At 47.9% G+C, this 19,184-nt stretch overlaps 2 protein-coding genes across 5 annotated transcripts in view; both read right to left on the bottom strand.

The window, feature by feature from the left end:
- Positions 1 to 1,323: 1,323 nt before the first annotated feature.
- DCK (deoxycytidine kinase) lies at positions 1,324 to 11,790 on the bottom strand. Of its 2 annotated transcripts, none has more exons than XM_065062919.1 (7): positions 11,229 to 11,790; positions 10,035 to 10,153; positions 8,259 to 8,452; positions 7,410 to 7,557; positions 5,867 to 5,982; positions 5,338 to 5,437; positions 1,324 to 2,584 (listed from the first exon to the last, which is right to left on the bottom strand). In XM_065062919.1, exons 1-7 carry the CDS (start codon positions 11,296 to 11,298, stop codon positions 2,558 to 2,560), a joined length of 774 nt encoding a protein of 257 aa, XP_064918991.1. In that variant the 5' UTR covers positions 11,299 to 11,790; the 3' UTR covers positions 1,324 to 2,557. The 2 variants fall into 2 exon arrangements, with proteins under 2 accessions (XP_064918991.1, XP_064918992.1); XM_065062920.1 differs by lacking the exon at positions 11,229 to 11,790 and adding an exon at positions 10,270 to 11,154.
- A 1,839-nt stretch (positions 11,791 to 13,629) lies between these two features.
- Positions 13,630 to 19,184, bottom strand: part of MOB1B (MOB kinase activator 1B) — a 35,108-nt gene continuing 29,553 nt past the window's right edge. For all 3 annotated transcript variants that reach the window (XM_065062922.1, XM_065062921.1, XM_065062924.1), the window contains exon 6: positions 13,630 to 19,062. In XM_065062922.1, the coding sequence (XP_064918994.1) occupies positions 18,985 to 19,062 (78 nt within the window). In that variant the 3' untranslated portion in view covers positions 13,630 to 18,984. The remainder of the gene's footprint in view (positions 19,063 to 19,184) is intronic.

Raw genomic sequence — 19,184 nt, 5'->3', positions numbered from 1 at the left:
ATTAAAAGACCTTAAAAAATACTACAAAGAAAACAACTACAGCAACTGAAAATATGATGAGGCAATATTGAGTTCATTGCTTACACATGTACTTGCACAACAATTAAAACACTACCAGTCACTATCTGAATCTGTGTTCTAACCGGAAAGAACACCACCTCTACACCGATTCTGTTGCCCCAACTGTGATGACACTCGATCAAAAGAAGCATTTCCAGACAGTTCGATCGAAGCATCTCTTACCCAGGGGAAAAGAAAGGGACACCGCAAAGACTGAAAAGCCATCACCCCCAAACAGCAGACAGTTCAGAAACACAGACCCCAGCACACCGATCCCGCCTTGCAGCAGGCTGCCAACAGACTGAAGCCAACAACAAAATACTGACAGATCTGGAGAGCTGAGGCGCTGTTAGCGCTGCGAGGCCCCAGCTGCCGCGCGGGCAGAACAGCCTAAGGACATCTCCGCTTCTGGGGCTGCTGCATTCGTCCTACACGCAAACAACTGCAGCTCCACGTACTTCAGCCCCCGAGCTCCCAAGCCCCGAGCAGCCGGGGGGCGGGCAGGCAGCGTGCTTTGTTTCTGCTTTTTTCTCTGCGGCAATTAAAAACGTTCTTATAATTGGTCATGACTCTGCTCCTTCAACCCAAACTTGGCAGTCAGATTCTGTAAGGCTTTCTGGAACGACACGCAGATAACCTGCCACAGAGTCTGTGTGCTCTGTGAAGGGTTTAAAATGAAGTCTTTATTAGAACTCGGACTTGTTTACCCCTGAAATGAGCACTGTCACTCCAATTGCTGTAATTAAATCCACCATTTTGACAGCAAAACTGTAGCAATAATTGCACTGTTGGTGAAACTAAGTTCTTACTGTTCAGACTGTTGCCAAGAATGTTTTAAAGGCTTCTACAATGTGTTTCAAGTAAATCTGAACTGAACCATTGTCTGTTCTACCTGACCTCATTTCTGGAGCAGAGATGTTAAAATCTTTCCTCTCACTAGGCCACTCTGAAGTCCAAACCAAGATCTTCCACCCTGCTACTGCCACGCTCCTTTATTGACATAAATATCATGCAAAACACCTCTACTGATAAGCTATACATACGATAGATTTCTGTAATCCCGTGTCTCTATCACATAAGCTCATTTCCCATACATAAAAAAATGTGAAGCCAGCTGCAGTGTTGCAATCATCCTAGAGAACCTGTATACCAAATACACCGAGAACACATAATCTTAACTTCATCCGTTGTACTGCTACTACGTACTAGTCATCTACCGCATTATTTCCTTTACGAGACAAGGGAGCCAACACTATGAAAGCATTGAAAGTCTTTCCAATCACTTTTATTTTTCAGTCAGTGAGAGAACGCCAGCACAATTCCAACCACAAAGGAAAATACTCCATCGCACATTAGCAGGTAACACAGGCACCACGGTAAGCTAGAAAACGCTTTACAGTAACATTTTTGCATTCAAAAGCCAGCTGTGCAATCATTCAGAAACGTTTGAAGCAGAACAAAGCAGTTCATAAAACACATTCAGATGTGTACCCTGTGTAGTTTATATTTTCTGCACCTGAAGCTCAAGTGGCTCAGTTAACAACCAAGATGCACCAGAACAGCAGCTGCTGCGCCAAGGTCTCCCGTTCTCACAGAGGATGAGAAAGCACAGCCTGCTTCAAATCCTGCAGGTCCCGGTAAGCACCCAGGAGGCCCCGTGAACACGCGAACAAAAGCAGGAAGCCAGCTCTGACGTCCAGACCGCGATTAAGGAAACGTTTGGAAACATGTCATTTACAGATGGAGGCCATTTGCAAAATCTTCCTCTTCCCTCTATGGCAACCATCAAGCAAACACTCCTCCGCAGGAGAAGAGGAACTGTCGACAGCCACAATCAGCTCTGGTTTATTAAGAGGTTAAAAAAAAAGGCAACAACAAACCCGCACAAACCCCATGCTAGAGAATGGAAAGCCTCTAATAGCCTCATTTGCAGTGCGCTATGAAAACAGATAGAAAAACTAATTGGATATCTACACAATTTAAGCCACATTTGAGTTTGTTTCAATTCAGTGTATTCTGCCAAGAGCATCGAAATTGTCAGATGACATTTTTCAATAGCTTCCAATATAAAACTCCAGGTTTTATCAAAACTTCCTCACCAGCAAAAATGGTTCTTACTTTTCTCTTCCTCATAGCAATGAGACATCTATTACGTATCAATTCCACTAACAACACTGAAGAGATCTAAAAAACACTACCTGATTGAAATTAAATAGCTACTGGGCACTAAATAAATTTTAAAAATTACAATAACGTACTCCAGACGAACTTACTGGTCTGATTAGAAACAGGCGCAATATTTGGGAACTCTCGGAATTCTGGAACCTTTGAATTGGTGTGTGTTCTTTATGTAAGACTGAACAGACCTAGCGGTTTATTTAGTACTGTCCCTCACACCTGAACCAGGGCTGAGCCCTACAAGAGCAGAGGCTGGACTTCAGGCTTTGACGGCACAGATGATTGGAACAGTGGGGCTCAGCCTGCGCTTCAAAGAGGATTATAAGGTGCTCAAAAATTCTTTGACCTGCAAAAAGAAACAAATATTGTCAAACAAAGTACTTATCAGCAGAAATACACAGCAAGAATATTTACCTCTCTACTGCTTTATGATTTATGATTTAGCTACAGAAACTGGAAATGATAGGAATAAACTCAGAGTCAGCTACGCCATTTCTGGTCCAAGAAAACATTTTGAGCCACAGTACCTGTAATCTAGCAAGTGCAGAGAGAGGCGCATTGGAATGACACTCATTCCTCCCATTTTCCTAAACTACAGCCTCACATCACAAATCAATGATCTCTAAAGCAGGTCTAACCTAAACACAAGGAAGGTAACAATCGCCTCAAAAGACCAGTCGTTTGGAAACACCAAGTCACACCCACAGCCAGAACACCACTCATGTTTTATGTCAACGCACAGCCCACTGCATCTAATTAGTACGTTCCCTGGAATCTGAGCTTGGCAAATAAATAATAAAACAATACCTAGCAAAACCATAGTACTTGGAAAAAAAAAACAATACCATAGAACAATGCCTTATATATGTCAGCTACTGTTGAATTTGATTTCCAGTATTTGAAGAGCAGCTCAAATGACTACAACTACCTAAAATGTAATACTCGAGTTCTGGCTTGAAGTTCAGGCCACCTTTTTTAAAATATAACAACCCAGTTGATACAAGGCCCAAGGAATACAGGATCTAGGCACAAAAGTCCTATTTCTCGGTGTCAAAACATCCTAGCAAGTACGCTGTGACACAGCCTGAGCTGGGAGTATTGTCCTCTCTGGCCACCCAAGCCAGACTGCTGCATGAAAGGCATCGGCAACGCACCACCCAACACGCTGGTTCTCTTTGGGCAGAGGCTCTCGTACACAAAGCACATCTGTAAACGTTTTGTGCAATTGCTTGATGCGAAATGGAAACAAATCTTGGATCGTATTCTCCAACTGAGACCCTTCCTTTCCTATTCCAGGGCTCACAGAGGTGGAAAAAGAGGTCAAATAAATTCTTTCATGCAGAGAAGGGCAGGGAACAAGTAACTGCGCCAACACTCAAAAGGTACCATGAGAACGCCACCTGCCACTTCAGAAACTACCAACAGTAACAGTGCCTGAAGAACCTGACACGTAACACAGAGGGCAGAGTGTCAGACTGGTCTGTGAAAGCGAGCAGCACGAGAGATACGGAAGCACACAGCCCCTGGGGCCACACTGCCTGCACGCGTACACCAGAGGCTCAAGCACCAGCCGCGTAAGAGCTCCGGGACTCCACTGACACAACACCAAAAGGTTAACGCAGACAACCTGACAGCTGCGCAGCACTAAACGCCTGCAAAACCCACTGTAGGTGCCTGAGCCTGGCCTTATCTCATGGTGCAGATGGGAAGCATTTTCACTCCGCAGCTGTGATGTCCAGTCATTCCATCAACTAACAGGCTTTGAAAGAGCAAATATTGTGAAGGCTGGTTTTAATCAGGTGAACAGTTCTGCTTCTCAGTGGACAAGCCGAGATCAAAGGACAAAGCTGCTTTTCTCATGAGGTAAACATGTTATTTCCAAGAGCAGAAAAATGCTCACATACCATTCCTAAGGTCTGTGACTCACTTCAAGAACTCAAAAGACAAAATGTCCTCAGCTGAATCCCATGATGACTCCAACACTAAACACCTGAGCAGTTACAGTGTTGATGGTTTGGCCCAGCTTTAAAACTTACATGTAGGTTACACCTTTTGTGCTAAGGATTAGATGTTCTTAATGCGAGCAGAAATGTCAATCTTCTCTTTATACCAAATAGACACTTGTTGCTCTGTTCCTTCAAATGAAACTAGAAAATACTTGAGATTTATATTCTGCACTAAGTTCCTAAGCAAAGTGAGACGCTACGTTTGAAAAGCATTGCCTGAAGTTTCAGACCGCTGCTTTTGAGAAGGACTTTGGAGAACACTTTAGTAAACACGACTGAAAGGAAAAACTTCAATGACAGTGCCATTTAATACACAACACCAAAACTAAGCAACACTGCAGCTGGCTATAAGACTGTTAATCATCTGAACACAAGTCCATGAAGGAAATACTTTAGAAGGATGTGAAACATACAGTGAAAGGTATTTTTGGAGCAAAAATATGCCTTAGCTGTACTGCCCGTTACTGTGACAGGCTTACCAGAAGGGAGGACAGCCCGTATTCTCTCATTTACCTAGAAAAATAACAGCGTGGCATTGGCTCACTGTTTTGGATCAAAACTTGGCTGCAGGTTTACTAAACTCATTCTTCCATTTTCCATTGTGGTGGATTTGTACTGAACGTCACAGCACCTGGGATGGCAATTCTGCCATCGATTTGCGCTGTAAGTTTAACACACACGTAAAGACGACCCCAGACTTCCCACTGAGACGTGCACAGCCTTCCTCTGTCCCCAGCAGCCACCCTCATCCTCTCCTGCCCCAGTCACCCTTCCACAATACCTGCACTGTGTCAGAAGCAGGACGTAGCACATCACAGTTCTTTTAAACAGTACAGGGATTATTTAGACAATACATTTGCAAACAAAGCTACTAGCGAAATTCTTCTCAAATAAGCCTGGAAGTATTTCCTTCCCTGATTTTTATTTTTTAAATGGAAAACTCATGTTGGAAATAGCATGAAGAAACACAGGTTCTGCATCTAGTCTGACGTCAAGAATGCTACACTTGGAAATGCAAGAAGTACCCGGAATTTATTTCAACATGCCGGCAATTAACCTAAATCATCAGCTTGTTCTGCTTGCCAAATTTTACCTTTTCAGTCATGTGATCGTATCTGTCCTTTTTGCCTTTGAAGTCTTCATTACCATCTAACGTTAAAATAGGTATTTCCTGGAGATATTCAAAATCCGTTCTGTATTGGGACAGGAACAAAGGAAACATTACTAGCTGAACAAAAGCATGCATCATGTAAGTCTCCATCAGCATCGTTGCTGTTAAGAACCCCTTGAGAAGAACTCCATCTACACACTACAGCCTGAATTTCCAGCGTGGCTCCGAGGATACATTACTGACTCCTGAGCACTCTGCCCCCCAGCACCTAATGATAAACTGAACTGCTATTCAGAGCTCGATGTGAAGAGAACTCACGGCACATTGCACATCCTAGCAGTAACTAATTCCATGTAAAGCCACTACTACTAGGGAAGCGTAAACAGAAATACTGCTGGAATTTAACTTCACGTATCACAGGAAAAGCTGAAGTTTCATTGGTGGAACGAGCAGAATGGAACATCCTTACAAAGACGCACGCGTCTTTAGGTAACCATTAAACAAAGCCTACCTCAGTGTCCTGTGCTGAAGCCAACTTTCATGTTTGTAGTGAAGTTTCTCCAGATATTCAATGGGAATTTCCTGTTCTTCATCTCTTCCACGCAAGTAAATCCTATTTAAGCATTTCTACATGCAAAAGATTAAAAACAAAACAAAAGGTTGTTTTTGCAGACCTACAGGAAGAAAAAAGCTAAATGCTGCTCTCAATGTCAAATATGACACTCTTTACCCAAGACAAACATTCAACTCGCTTAACTTCCTTAGGAGCACAGAAACATGACACCGCATTCAGCCACGGAGCCCACTGGCTACACACAAATAAAAGAATCCACGGGAAATGCACAGCACTACTTCACCACAACAAGGAAAGGCCTCAAACGAACTCGTTATTAACAAAAGGGGAGTCACTGTATTGTGTAAAGAGCACAGAAATACATGGCATTATAGAGGACATTTCAAAAATCTTATTCAACATTTCTGGCTCTTAGGAACTCAGTTTTCAAATGTAATCTTTCATTGGTTTCTGTCCTGAACACACATCTAAAGCCTCAATGACAAGTCAGTTAAAACTGATTAAAAATGGTTTACTTTCTAATTTAAATATACGTTCTTGACTTAAAAGAAGGGAAAAATAACCCTCAACAGTGAACCTAGTAAAAAGCTTTAATAGAAATCCTAGTATTGTTTACAACAATAACAAAGATGAAAGCATGCAAGCTGGAAGCATGGAAGCGGCCCGTTAGTAAGTTACCGCAATTAGGGCTCTTTTAAACTTTTGTTTTTTTCTCTCGTTCACGTGTCTCACTCAAGAGAGCTATTACATTGTTATCTCCTTCTAAAATATATTTTATGCCCAAACATCAAAGCATTGTGCAGAAGCATCGCACACCGCAATCGCACGTGTCTGGCGCAGCTCCACCGCTCCAGGTGCAAGGGCTTCACACAACCCCAACCAGCTTGGACATGAACCACAAATTGTTACGTTTATCAGAGCTACGTTCCTACAGCTGTTTTGTACTTGCGTTTTTTTTAGTGCCAGTGGCATTTTCTGCTTTGCTCATTATATATCCCTTGCTTATAATTCAAAAATCATTATCATCACATTTTATTTAAAAATGCACAGGCTACATTTGAAAGAACGTTCTTATTTTAATTATTTCCAGACTGTATTAGCCATATTCCAGAATTAAGGTCTTCAGGCAATAGTACCATGGGAACTCAACGCTCATCAGCAGGACCCTCACAGTGACAGCCTAGCTCAAGGCCCTGCGAAGATAATGTTTCAAGGAGAATTTCTCAACTGTTTCCTTGCCCGAGACATTCAAAGCAACTCCTACAACATACAGTGATACACAATGACACACAGTTGTCACCTTACTGCAACTGCCTGCAAGCATGTTATTATTTCGTAATTAAAACAAGCCTAGAATCATAGCTAAACCCTGCAATTTTTTAGGAAAAATAAAATAATATGGGAACACAGTCCAAGATCACATTTACAGGCAGGGCATAGACTCATATTCTCTCTGTGGTCATCAGTTTTCACCCCTCACCTCAGGAGTGGCTCTGAGATAAATGATCCCATCCAGCGCCAGACTTTGACCAAACTGCTCGTTCATCCAGTCGTGCCAGTCTTGGTAAATAGTCCATTCCGTTTCATTCATGCAATCAGACTCATATAAATTAGCTGCAAAAATATACCTGTGAACACAATAATTAACATGGACACAGTTACCACTTCTTTTGCCCAAAGTACTGTGTAGTAACTAGGAAAAGAAGCTGGGCACAGGAATTCTAGAACTTCTTGGACGTACGCTTGCACTGGAAATAAAGAGCTGGCATCCTCACCTGTAACTATGTCCACTGCAGTTGCCCACAGCAGCGTCCACAAAAAGCACTATCGTTTGCAGCTTACATTGCTGTTCAAGAATAATCTCCAAACCACTGAAACGCTGTGGTAATTTATATACAATACGTTATAACACAGTAAACACATCAGGATTATGTGACTGGATTTAGTCATCAAACCTATCCTTCTGAATCCAGAAACAGGGAGTACGGCAATATGAAACAGCTAGACCTCTTCCGAGAAACAGGGAAGCAAACAAGACTAAGAGACAAAGAAAGAAACTGCTCATGAGCCTTCCTGGTGCCTACTCTTCTTCTTCCTGTGAAGGGAAACGTGCACGCTCAAACAATAAAAAAAATACCCACAGAGAACGAGAAGCTACACATACTATATCAAGTTACACAACAAAAAGAGAAATGCTGTCAACAGCAATGAGACAAAGATAACAAGCCACTTAGATGTTTCTGTGATTGTGATAAGGGAGGTAAGGTACGAAACTCGTTTTGCTTAGTAGAATTTTGCTCTTCACTTCAAGGACTCCAGCCCAACGCACCTGTCACTGTAGACAGACCGCTCGAAGAAGACCGCAGGATTCTCCGCCTCTCTGAGCTTGCCGTCCAGCGAGCTGAGCTGCGCCCGGATCCGGCTGAGGCACGCGTACGTCTGGAAAGTGAACGACCAGCGCTCCGGCTTCTCATACATCATCCGCAGCACGTTTCCACCGCTCTTCTGTGATGCGGTCAACTCCTGTTTAAGGTAAACCAGAACGGCTTTACTAAGTTAAACATGTTCAGCCTTCATTTCAGGTTTACAATTGCAGCATTCACCTTTCAACCCTATCTGTAAAGCACAACATAAATGCAAGTGATGTTATTCCTCCTACGGCACTGAGCTGAAAAAGCAACTTTCTGCCACCTACAATTTCAAAATGCGCAAGTATCAAAAAACTGCGGCCACTATTGACAAACTTTAATAGAAAAACCACATCCTCTCAGTACAAAATTCAACAACTCTGTAGAAAAATCCATGTTCCTTTTACTCTAACAAGTGAGAGTTACATTTTAAAGCTGAGCTCCCTTTGTTTTCACATCTATTCATTACAGTTCCTACGGTAACAGCTGCTGATGCAGCATCTTACGGTATGACGATGCTTTCATCTTAGCTGGGAGGTTCAGAACAGAATCCAGGCCAAAGACCTCGAGGCAGCCAGTAAAGCCTGAAACCGAAAGCTGTGTGCCTCAGTTCTACTAGAAAACGCAGTCTATCAAATATGACTGCTTCTGTCTGTGTCTTTTTGCTACGGTGAGTCCAAATATTGACATATTTTCAAAAATCTAGAGGCAGAGGTCAATGCCTAGGTGATAGCTGTGGGTGATAATAACACACCAATGTTTTGGCTATTGCCGACCACTATTGCTTTCTCCACCGCCCACGCCGCCCCGCAGACTGCTTCTGCAAGGAGGTGAGCAACTGCCTTTCACCACTCCTTTCTTATCTTCTTCCCTTTCCTTATTCAACTGGCTTCGTACCGATCCATACGCTTCCTGTTCTCTGCTCCACTCTGCTGGGGGGTGAGCTGCTGTTCGCGTGGGCCCTCAGCTGCTGGCTGGGGTCAAGCCACCACACTAAACTAAAGGCATCTTCAACTTGTTGGCTTGGTTCTTAAAAGAAAGGACTTTCTATACTCTGGGTTTATACTTGAATTTACTTCACTAGCCTTCAAAAAAACGAGCTGTCTAACTCTGAAAAATCATAGCTGAGCAAATGGGAAACATTGCTCCTCCACTGAAAGGTCACATTTAATTAACCAAAATGTATTGTACTTCTTCGTCAGACTAAAAAAGAAAACTCTGCTACAGTCGGCCAAAAGCCGCCTACACGGTGGTGACTCTGGCCACCACGTAGCAGCTGGACTGCCTACAGAACTACAGGCAGCTGGCAGGAAAAGCAGTGAGGTAAATGCTTTAGGACCTTTTCATTATTTTCTAGATGCTTTAGTGAACACTGTCCAGGACACCTGCGCAACCCCCGGCCCTCACCTGCTAAAAGTAACTTAGAACTCTTTTCCATCCCTTCTATACATAAAAGAGAGCACACTTTTACCGCTTTTATACTTTAAATCCTGATGTTGAGTAACATTTATTACATAATACACCAAGCAGACTGGAAAACAGGAACTCAAATATTATTATAAGAATCAGTAAAAACGTTGCTATTACATATATTTTCTACAATACTCAGTTTATCAGATATACCTGTCTTCTAAAATTAGAAGAGCATTTATCTGATTTTAAGAAAAACCGTCTCAGCTGAGGTTCTTTTACCGTACCTCACAACCCTCCTCCGAGCTCTGCTGCACATTGCACCATCTAGCTACCGGCTCCGGAACAACTTCCCATTCCTCGCCCGCTTGTTTGAGAATATCCACAAAGGTCGATTTCCCTGCAGCTGTAGGAAAGGCATTCAGGAAGAATGGCAGTTAAACAACACCGACAGTGTCGTTAATTAACTACTATACAACTCTAGTTCTACGCCCCATAAATGAGTCTCCCACATCCAAGTACCTTTGACTTGATGACACGCCTGAACCAGAGGCCACAGGGTTCCACAGGCCATCAACAAGGTTTCACTTTTTTATCTTGTTCCACACAACACGAATATCAAATTTCACAACGTCAGTCATGACAACCAGGCTCAGCCCACATCAGTTATCTAAATTCTAGAAGCTTACATGTGCAATTAGAACACTAAGTCTTAAGTTTCTAAGATACTTCGTGGCCCAGTTTCAGGCATGAAGTTACATTCTTCCCAACTTATTTTAGAGAAAAGCAAGCAACTGTGACAGAAACACAGAGTGAAAGTGACGGTTTCCGCCAAGAATACATAAAGTTGTACTCCAGCACACAAGTCATTAGTCTGCGGCAGCCGAAATAAACAGCTCAGGAAATCTAAAAGCACCCAACACCCAAAGCTCAGAGAGGCCAGTGTGTTGTTAAACCACCGACGGGAGCGCCGGTGACGGGGCTGGCACCCTGGCCCCTGCTGTCCTCTGGTCTAAGCACAGCCCCCGCAAAAAAATAATAAAAAATAAAGAGTTATGAACATTAAGCACAGCCCGCAGCTCTCCCCGTTCCTCACAAGAGCGAGACAGGCTCGTCCTGCTCAGAGCACCGAACAGGACCGGTCCGACCCGACACTGCATTTACACCGCAGCCAGGAAGGGCGTGGGACGCGCTCTATCCAGACACACTCAACGCCCCTTTAGAGACGTGAATAAATTAAAACCATAATGAAACGTGCTTTTTTTTTTCCTCCCAAATCTTGCCATTTTTATAGCGTTAATTCCTGCGGTGTCAGCGTCGAGTTTCCGCAGCTGTTGACTGGCGTGCTCGCACAGCACGACTCGCCCGGTTACCTGAGGTACCTCACCGGACCGCAGCCCTGCTCGCCAGCAGGCGAGGAGCCGGCGGTGGGAGCGCCCAGCCACCGAGCGCGGGAGGACAGGACCGCCGGCCCGACTCACCGATGTTCCCCTCCACCGCCACCTTCTTGATGCGGCCGTCCCGCCGGCCGCGCTTGGGAGGGGTGGCCATGGCGGCGCGGAGCGGGCACCAACGGCACCAACGGCAGCAACCGCCCCGCGCGCGCCGCACTTCGAATCTGGCGCGCGGCAGGCTGGGCACGCGCGGCCCGCGACGTCACCGGCGGCCTACGGGAGAGCGCGAGGGACACGGCGGGAAAGCGAAGCGCCCCCCTCGTCCCGCCCGCGGACGGAGCGAGCGGCGAGGCCACCGGGCGCGCAGCCGGCAGGGCGGCGGGTCGAGCGCGGCGCTGCGGATCCAGGCAGCGCTGCGGCAGCAGCAGCGCATCGATGGGCGGCGCTCTCGGGATTCAAACGCGATCAAGGTTTGGAGGTTTTCTTGGCTGAAAAGCCTCAGATTGCCCCCAAACATCCACCCATCCCCGACCCGGCCGCCGCAGCGCAACACCGCTGGGTTCCCCCGGGCCAAATTCAGCACGGACAGACGCTCCGGTCCGCGCCACCGGCGCTGGCGGGAACGCGGCCGTGACGCACGCGCGCTTTTGCGTCGGGCTGTGTGACGTCAGCAAGCTGCGCGTGGCCTCCGCCAGGTCCCAGCGCAGCGCCCCGCGGTGCCTGCGGGCGGGAGGGCGCTTGACCGCCGGGCAGCAGGCGGGAGCAGCGGGCCCCGCGCACCGCGCCGCGGCCCCGTCAAACACAGCTCGCGAGCGGCCCTCCGAAGCGCGCACCCGCCGCTCGCGCACAGGGCGGGCCCACCAGACCCACCGCTCACCCGCGAGGGTCACGGAGCCCGCGAGTCCCGGCCGAGGGGCAGCCCGGCTCCGTCCCTCACACACCGCCCCGGGCAGCCCGGCTCCGTCCCCTCACACACCGCCCCGGGCAGCCCGGCTCCGTCCCTCACACGCCATGCCGGGCAGCCCGGCTCCATCCCCTCACACACCGCCCCGGGCAGCCCGGCTCCGTCCCTCACACGCCATGCCGGGCAGCCCGGCTCCATCCCCTCACACACCGCCCCGGGCAGCCCGGCTCCATCCCCTCACACACCGCCCCGGGCAGCCCGGCTCCATCCCCTCACACGCCATGCCGGGCAGCCCGGCTCCGTCCCTCACACACCGCCCCGGGCAGCCCGGCTCCATCCCCTCACACACCGCCCCGGGCAGCCCGGCTCCGTCCCTCACACACCGCCCCGGGCAGCCCGGCTCCGTCCCTCACACGCCATGCCGGGCAGCCCGGCTCCATCCCCTCACACACCGCCCCGGGCAGCCCGGCTCCATCCCCTCACACACCGCCCCGGGCAGCCCGGCTCCATCCCCTCACACGCCATGCCGGGCAGCCCGGCTCCATCCCCTCACACGCCATGCCGGGCAGCCCGGCTCCATCCCCTCACACGCCATGCCGGGCAGCCCGGCTCCGTCCCTCACACACCGCCCCGGGCAGCCCGGCTCCATCCCCTCACACGCCATGCCGGGCAGCCCGGCTCCATCCCCTCACACGCCATGCCGGGCAGCCCGGCTCCATCCCCTCACACACCGCCCCGGGCAGCCCGGCTCCGTCCCTCACACACCGCCCCAGGCAGCCCGGCTCCGTCCCCTCACACGGCATCCCGGGCAGCCCGGCTCCATCCCCTCACACGGCATCCCGGGCAGCCCGGCTCCATCCCCTCACACGGCATCCCGGGCAGCCCGGCTCCGTCCCTCACACGCCATCCCGGGCAGCCCGGCTCCATCCCCTCACACGCCATCCCGGGCAGCCCGGCTCCCTCCCCTCACACACCATCCCGGGCAGCCCGGCTCCGTCCCTCACACGCCATGCCGGGCAGCCCGGCTCCGTCCCTCACACGCCATGCCGGGCAGCCCGGCTCCCTCCCCTCACACGCCACGCCGGGCAGCCCGGCTCCGTCCCTCACACACACTGAGCCGCTGCGGCTTGTGCGGGGACACATGTAAAGAGAGTATTTTAACCCCCACACCAGTGACTTACCACGGGACGGGCGCTCTGGCGGGAGCGGAGAAGAGGAGGGAAGCGCTTTCCCGGCCCCGGGGCAGGTGGGAGGGGGAACACGGTGGTGCAGCCCGCGGGGGCACAGCAGGCTTTGGGGAGGAAAACAGGAGGAAAGGAAAGGGAAAAGAAGAAATAAAGTAAAAAAAGAAAAACCGGGGGAAAAAAAGAAAAAAAAAAAAGTAAAAAAATCAAAAAGAAAAAGAAGAAAATAAAACGTCTGAGGCGCTCGGTGGGAGCGGCGCTGCGCCGGAGGCGGCAGGGCGGGCGAGCTCCGCGGCGGCCCCGGGTCAGCACCGGGCGCAGGCACGCGGGAAAGGGGGTACCCGAAATCCCGCGCTGAGCGCCCTTCGTACCGGTAGAGTCAGGGCACGCCACAGGGAACTGCAAAGGTTATCAGGTGGTTTTATTGCTATTGTGTCTGCCTGCAATACAAATATTCACAAATTTAGACAAGGCAATTACAAAATCTATTTTGTATGTGTCATGTTCGTCTGTGTACAATATACAGAAAAAACTATCTACAAGTAGAAGATAATTTATAAACAAGTTCAAGAAGGAAGAAAAGACAATCAAGGTCAAACATAGCTATTTATTTTCTCTTATAAACAGCCTTCAGTTTCTTATTGAAAAAAACCTAGCATTTAAATATTTTGCCCCATCACATACAACAATCTGTATACATTATTTACAGCTCCCAAATAAACATGTTGCAGATTTGCAGACATTCAACTTTTTTTTTAATCAAAAGCTGTTCTCATTTAGAACTAAAATATCAGTGAGTACGAACTGAAGCGATATTGGCACAGTTAGCTTACAGTAAGGGTTCTCATCTTGCATTTGCTATTTTCCACCATATTTTCTCCACATGTGTTAGGATTCTGTTGGAAAGGTTAGTGTTGCTTTTCTAATATCCTTTTTTAAAATGCTTTTGCCTTCACGAATGGCCTCTTATTGAAACCTCATTCACCTGGACCGCATTCTCTCTGCCATTGCGCATCGAGCTATGTGCTTCACTGGTGCTACGCAACACAACCACAGCACACAGAAGTAGTCAAACAGCCTTGAAAACAAGTGTTCCCTCCGCGACACGGCTCGGAAAAATGTCACAGGTCGCAAACGTACAAAAATAATGAGTATAGTTTAGTGGCTATAAAAATTAATTTCCCCCTAAAAATACAATACTCTATGAACAATTTAGGGAATTGGTTCTTCAAACACAAACATAATCTGGTATTTCCCTAGGCTGCAATCTTAACCTGGCAAGAGGAGTAAGAAAAGCAGGAGAATAACACAGTTTAACGCTTGGAATAAGCAACGTCAGCCTCACCTTACGGAAGATAAGCAGAAAAAGACAACAGGCGTTCATAGGACTGCTAGTGGTTTTAGGAAGAAAAGACAACTGATATTAGCAGTGAAGGAAACAAGATTCAGGGTGACGGGAAATCGTTGTGAAAGAAAAGCACGGAGTCTGTGTTCGTGCTGCAGCTTTTTAAATAGTTCAGCTAAAAGGGGTTTCTTATGTGGAGCAACGCAGCACTCCGGCACGTAGGAAGCGGGGAGACCAGCACGGAAAAGAACAGCTGTCCAGAAAGGATGCGTTCAGAGTAGAATTGTGCCTGCTGACCCGCGAGACACAAAGAACGACGGGAAAGGTGAGTACAGTCCATAGCAGCAAATAGGTAATTTACCTGTTCAGTGAGTGTCAAGGAGACCAGGAGAGTGCTCAGCCGCTACAGACTGAGTAAGGACTGAGTAAGGACAGTGCTCCTCTATCTGACAGGAACAGCCGGAGTTCAAAGCTCTCTATTGCATAGTAAGCAGTAAAAGAAACTCGATACTTGCAGATGGGCCACCTGCCCTTGCAACCTCTTTTCTCGGCTCGTCTGCCGTTCAGCTCCCTGCAACGGCAGAGCGTAGCCTTTTCACTTTCTATTCACACCAACCTGCATCCCTGACCGGATTCGAAGGACTTGGAAAAGATATTTCCGCGAGCATCGCGTATCCACACTGTCTAAACAGCGTCAGCACTGGCAGCGGCGGCGGAACTCGAGCTGGGCAGGCAGCCCCATCTCCGCTCGAGGCAGACGACCTCCTGAAGTCACCACCCGCGTCACTGACACGGTCTAACACGCTGGCAGACAAAGCACCACAAGTCACAGAATTTACGGACCCGTTAACCAGAAGGGCCGACCCACACCTTACGCTCCAGACGGCAACGAGCTCCCAGCTCCCGTCTCCGAGTCCTCCTGGTGAACAGCAGAGGCCGCGGGCAGTGCAGGCAGCGGGGGGCCCCGGTCAGGGCCCGTTTCTGCGGGTTTTGTTTGGGGGTGAGGGAGGTGTCGTACAAACACGTTCACTCCATCCAGGGGCAGCTTGTAAAACATGGCAATTTTTGTTCAGCATTTCAATGTGCCCTTACTCCAGGAATGTAAACACACATGAACTTCTGGTCCCACAACTTTTTTAAGGAAAAAAAAAATGAACAATTAAAAGCTGCAAATATAAACAGCATAGGGATATTAAATCCCAAACACTGCATACCTATCTTGAATGTTGTTATTTTTCAAGTGTTGGATAGTTAAACTATGTGTTCATACAGCTGTCAGGCAAATCATGATCTCCAAGCTTTTATTACATGCCTAGAAGCTATTCTGTCGAAGGGGATTCTACTGCCAGATACTGAGTACAAAAATAAACTCATTTTCTTACATAATAGCTTCTTATTCTGATTGGCTGAACTGCAGCAGATGCCTCTGAATTTCCAGAATTGGCTATTAAAGAAGAAGAAGAAGAAAAAAGACCTCCACAGCAGAAGCAGAATGGAAATGATAAAAACTGCTCCGGTATCAATCCAAGCAAATCGTCACTGCCAAATGTGTTTCTTCGGGGTTTCTTGCCAGTAAACGACACCAAACCAGTGCAACAGCTTGAAATGTAATGAGGGGTCTCTCCTATCTCACGCTTTGGAGCGGGCTCTCCTGCCCCCCTCGCCCTCGTGTCTTGCAGGGACGCGCTGACACGAGCCCAGCGCTGGCTGAAAGGCTCCTCTCCAGCCAGTGCCGTCAGCGCAGCCCACGCGCGCCGCCAACCCGCCCGCGCAGCCTCTCAGGCAGCACTGACTCAACGCGGCAAGGCGGTTTGCCTTGGAACCCGGACAGGATTTTTGTACCTAAGCGCGTCTGCAGTGCTCTGGAGCCTCCGGAGCTCCAGCCTACCTCGCTCGCAAGCTCGAGACCGTGTGTCACCAAATGCTCCTCTGACAGAAGTACAGCACAAAGGGCTGCCCGTGCAAGAGCACGTTCTCCAGTTCAGCTTCCTGCAAGACTGAGGCCTGCTTAAAATAGTGCACTTCAAACTCAGGACTTCAGCTGCTTCTGCGTGGCCAAGTGAACTCAACATAAAAGCCCTTTCCTCTGACACCCACACATTAAGAAAACCTGGCGATTCTATATGATGTAAAAAAGCCAAAACATAAGTGAAAACTTCACTTGCCATTGGAGCAGATCTCAATGGGCAATGACATTTATCTGCAAACAAGCCAAACACGTTCCACATTCTCTTGAACTGTAGTGAAGCTTCAAAAGAAAACAAGGACTGTGTGAGTTGCAAATGCTAAACTGCAGGTGCTTTGCAAGCAGCCTCTGTATTTAGCATTGCTGTAGCCAAGCCTCGACTGGGTACGAACACCCTGACCGTTCCTCAGCACCCTACAGGACTCTGCGCTTCCATTTCCAATGAAAGCAGCGACGCGAGCGCACCGTGCCAGTCTGTAGTTCAACACCAGGCTGCCTCAACTGCTCTCCCGTCTGTTCAGAGAAAAAAGACATACGAGGTAACAACTTTAAATTGCTTCTCTAGGAAGCAGTTTTAGCACACTAGGAAATTTCACTCAGCTGAAGGTAACAGAGCTCTTTAAAAAAGCCTTCAGGTGCTTCCAAAATACACTATTTTACCTCAAAAGTAGTGATTCTAGTTTCCTCCAGTCTCTGGTATGTTTATTACTGTGCTTAGATGCTTATCCGTTGCTGTGCATGCAGCCACTTACAGATTTTGCAGACTGCTGCGCAGTGTTTTCTGCCTCACTGGGCATTTTCGGTGTAGCTAAGGCGCACAAAACAAGCTCAGCCTCACTGTCGCACACCAACCCTGGCTTCACCGCTAAGTTTCAGAGGTTCAGGAGTCAGTCTAGGGTACACTGGTCAGTTAAGGTCTTCACATTAGGTCTAAAGCTGGTTGTTTTGTCGAGTCACAATCTGGTAAAGCCTGGCAACATTAACCACCTGGGTATTATATTTGGCCACTAGTGATATCATGGGACAGCACATCACAGAACTTAATGCAAATTTCTTTGAATCCAAAATACAACGGCTTCGACAAGACCGAGACATGCTCGTGAAAAGCAGCCAGGGGCTTCTGCAGCAGGAACCCTGAGGACAGAGCTGCGGCAGGAACTTCTAAGTCACTTCCAGGTCTGCAATCACCCCACAAGTTAACTCGCCACCGGCGACTCTCATTTCTGGTCTGAGCAAACACAAGCCTAGGGAGACGGAGGCGCTCACCGAGGTGGGCAAGGCCACGCTTGGATGAGGTTTTCTCATAGACAGAATGTGCTTACCAAATTACAACCGCCTGAGAAGTCACCAGTGCACTCCTATTACTCTTCCCAGCTGCTGTAGTTCCTCGGAGCTGGGCTGCGATTGAAATGGGAGAGAATGCCACCGTGCTGACAGAAATCCAAAGCGGTCCATGAAATTCTATTTCCTCCAAGAGGTATTTCCTAGCACAGGAAAACACGAGCCAGCAGAGCTCCCCCCAGAGCCAGGCTTTTGGTTCGGAACTCACCAACGCCACCTCACCAGTCATTCTGCAAACCAGGCTTTCTTATATTGCCCCAGTGCATTTGTTCTATTGAATATTTTCCCTAACTATTTGTGCAAACTAACGTTCATCTGGCAAATGCCAGGAAACTTAACAAAAGTGACAGACCCAAGGAGATGCTTCTCCCATTAAAAAGATAAATCAACTATGAAAAGCCCAACCCGATGCAGCAGACGCGTAACTACGTGCTAAGCGCAGGCTCTTGGTAATTTTGACACCACTTCCATTGTTCTGATTTGGCGACGAGAACTTCACCATCACTTTTCTTTCTAAGAAATAACTATATTTGAAAAATTCTGTATTAAGCTCTAAAAAAATAAGACAAATATTTGTATTAAAAGCTGGAGATCATTGATTTCAGTAAGTTATGGCTTTTTTTAGTGTAAGCAAATATATATCTTTCTAAGACAAGTATCGGTAAGTGTGCTGGGTGTTAGTTGGTATTTCTGCGTCCAGCGATGCTCAGTACTGTATGTGCTTTGCACCTCAGAAGCGAGTCTGCCAAGGCACTTGGAGAATGTGAGCAAGTCTGTAGGGACTTGACGAGAACGAGCCAGCAGTGCCGCAAACAGAACCCGCCCAGCAGCAGAGTCCGGCCCAGCCAGGCACGTTCCGTTACCAACACTCAGCACCCGCCACAACTCCACAACGAGTAACAACAACTGAAAACAAAAGGCTATTTACTGCGTGTCACTACCAGACAAGAGATTTCCCCTAAGAGAAGCACAGAAAGTAGATCTTGGCTGCCACTAATAACAGCACAGGGTTTCGTTTTGTTTTTTAAAAAAACAGATGAACAAAAAACAAATACCACACGCTTGCTTAAAGAAACAAGTGACTTCAAGAAATCCTCTTCCTTTTATCTGTCCTTAGAGGTGAGCTTTTCAATCAGTTCTTGAAGTGGTGCAAGTTCTCTTCTATCGATAAGGTTGAATTCCTGTAAGAGGGTAAGGGACAGACACGGGCACAGTTTTAGAGGTGCGGCTGGGGCGAGAAGCCCGATTCAGACTCACGTCACCCGGCCGCAGGCTCACGGAGTCCGGGCTACAGCCTTCTCTG

Source organism: Columba livia, chromosome 4, assembly GCF_036013475.1.
Source record: "Columba livia isolate bColLiv1 breed racing homer chromosome 4, bColLiv1.pat.W.v2, whole genome shotgun sequence".
Classification (NCBI taxonomy): domain Eukaryota; kingdom Metazoa; phylum Chordata; class Aves; order Columbiformes; family Columbidae; genus Columba; species Columba livia.
Note: the sequence above shows the minus strand (reverse complement) of the source record. Positions and strands in the feature narration are given on the sequence as shown.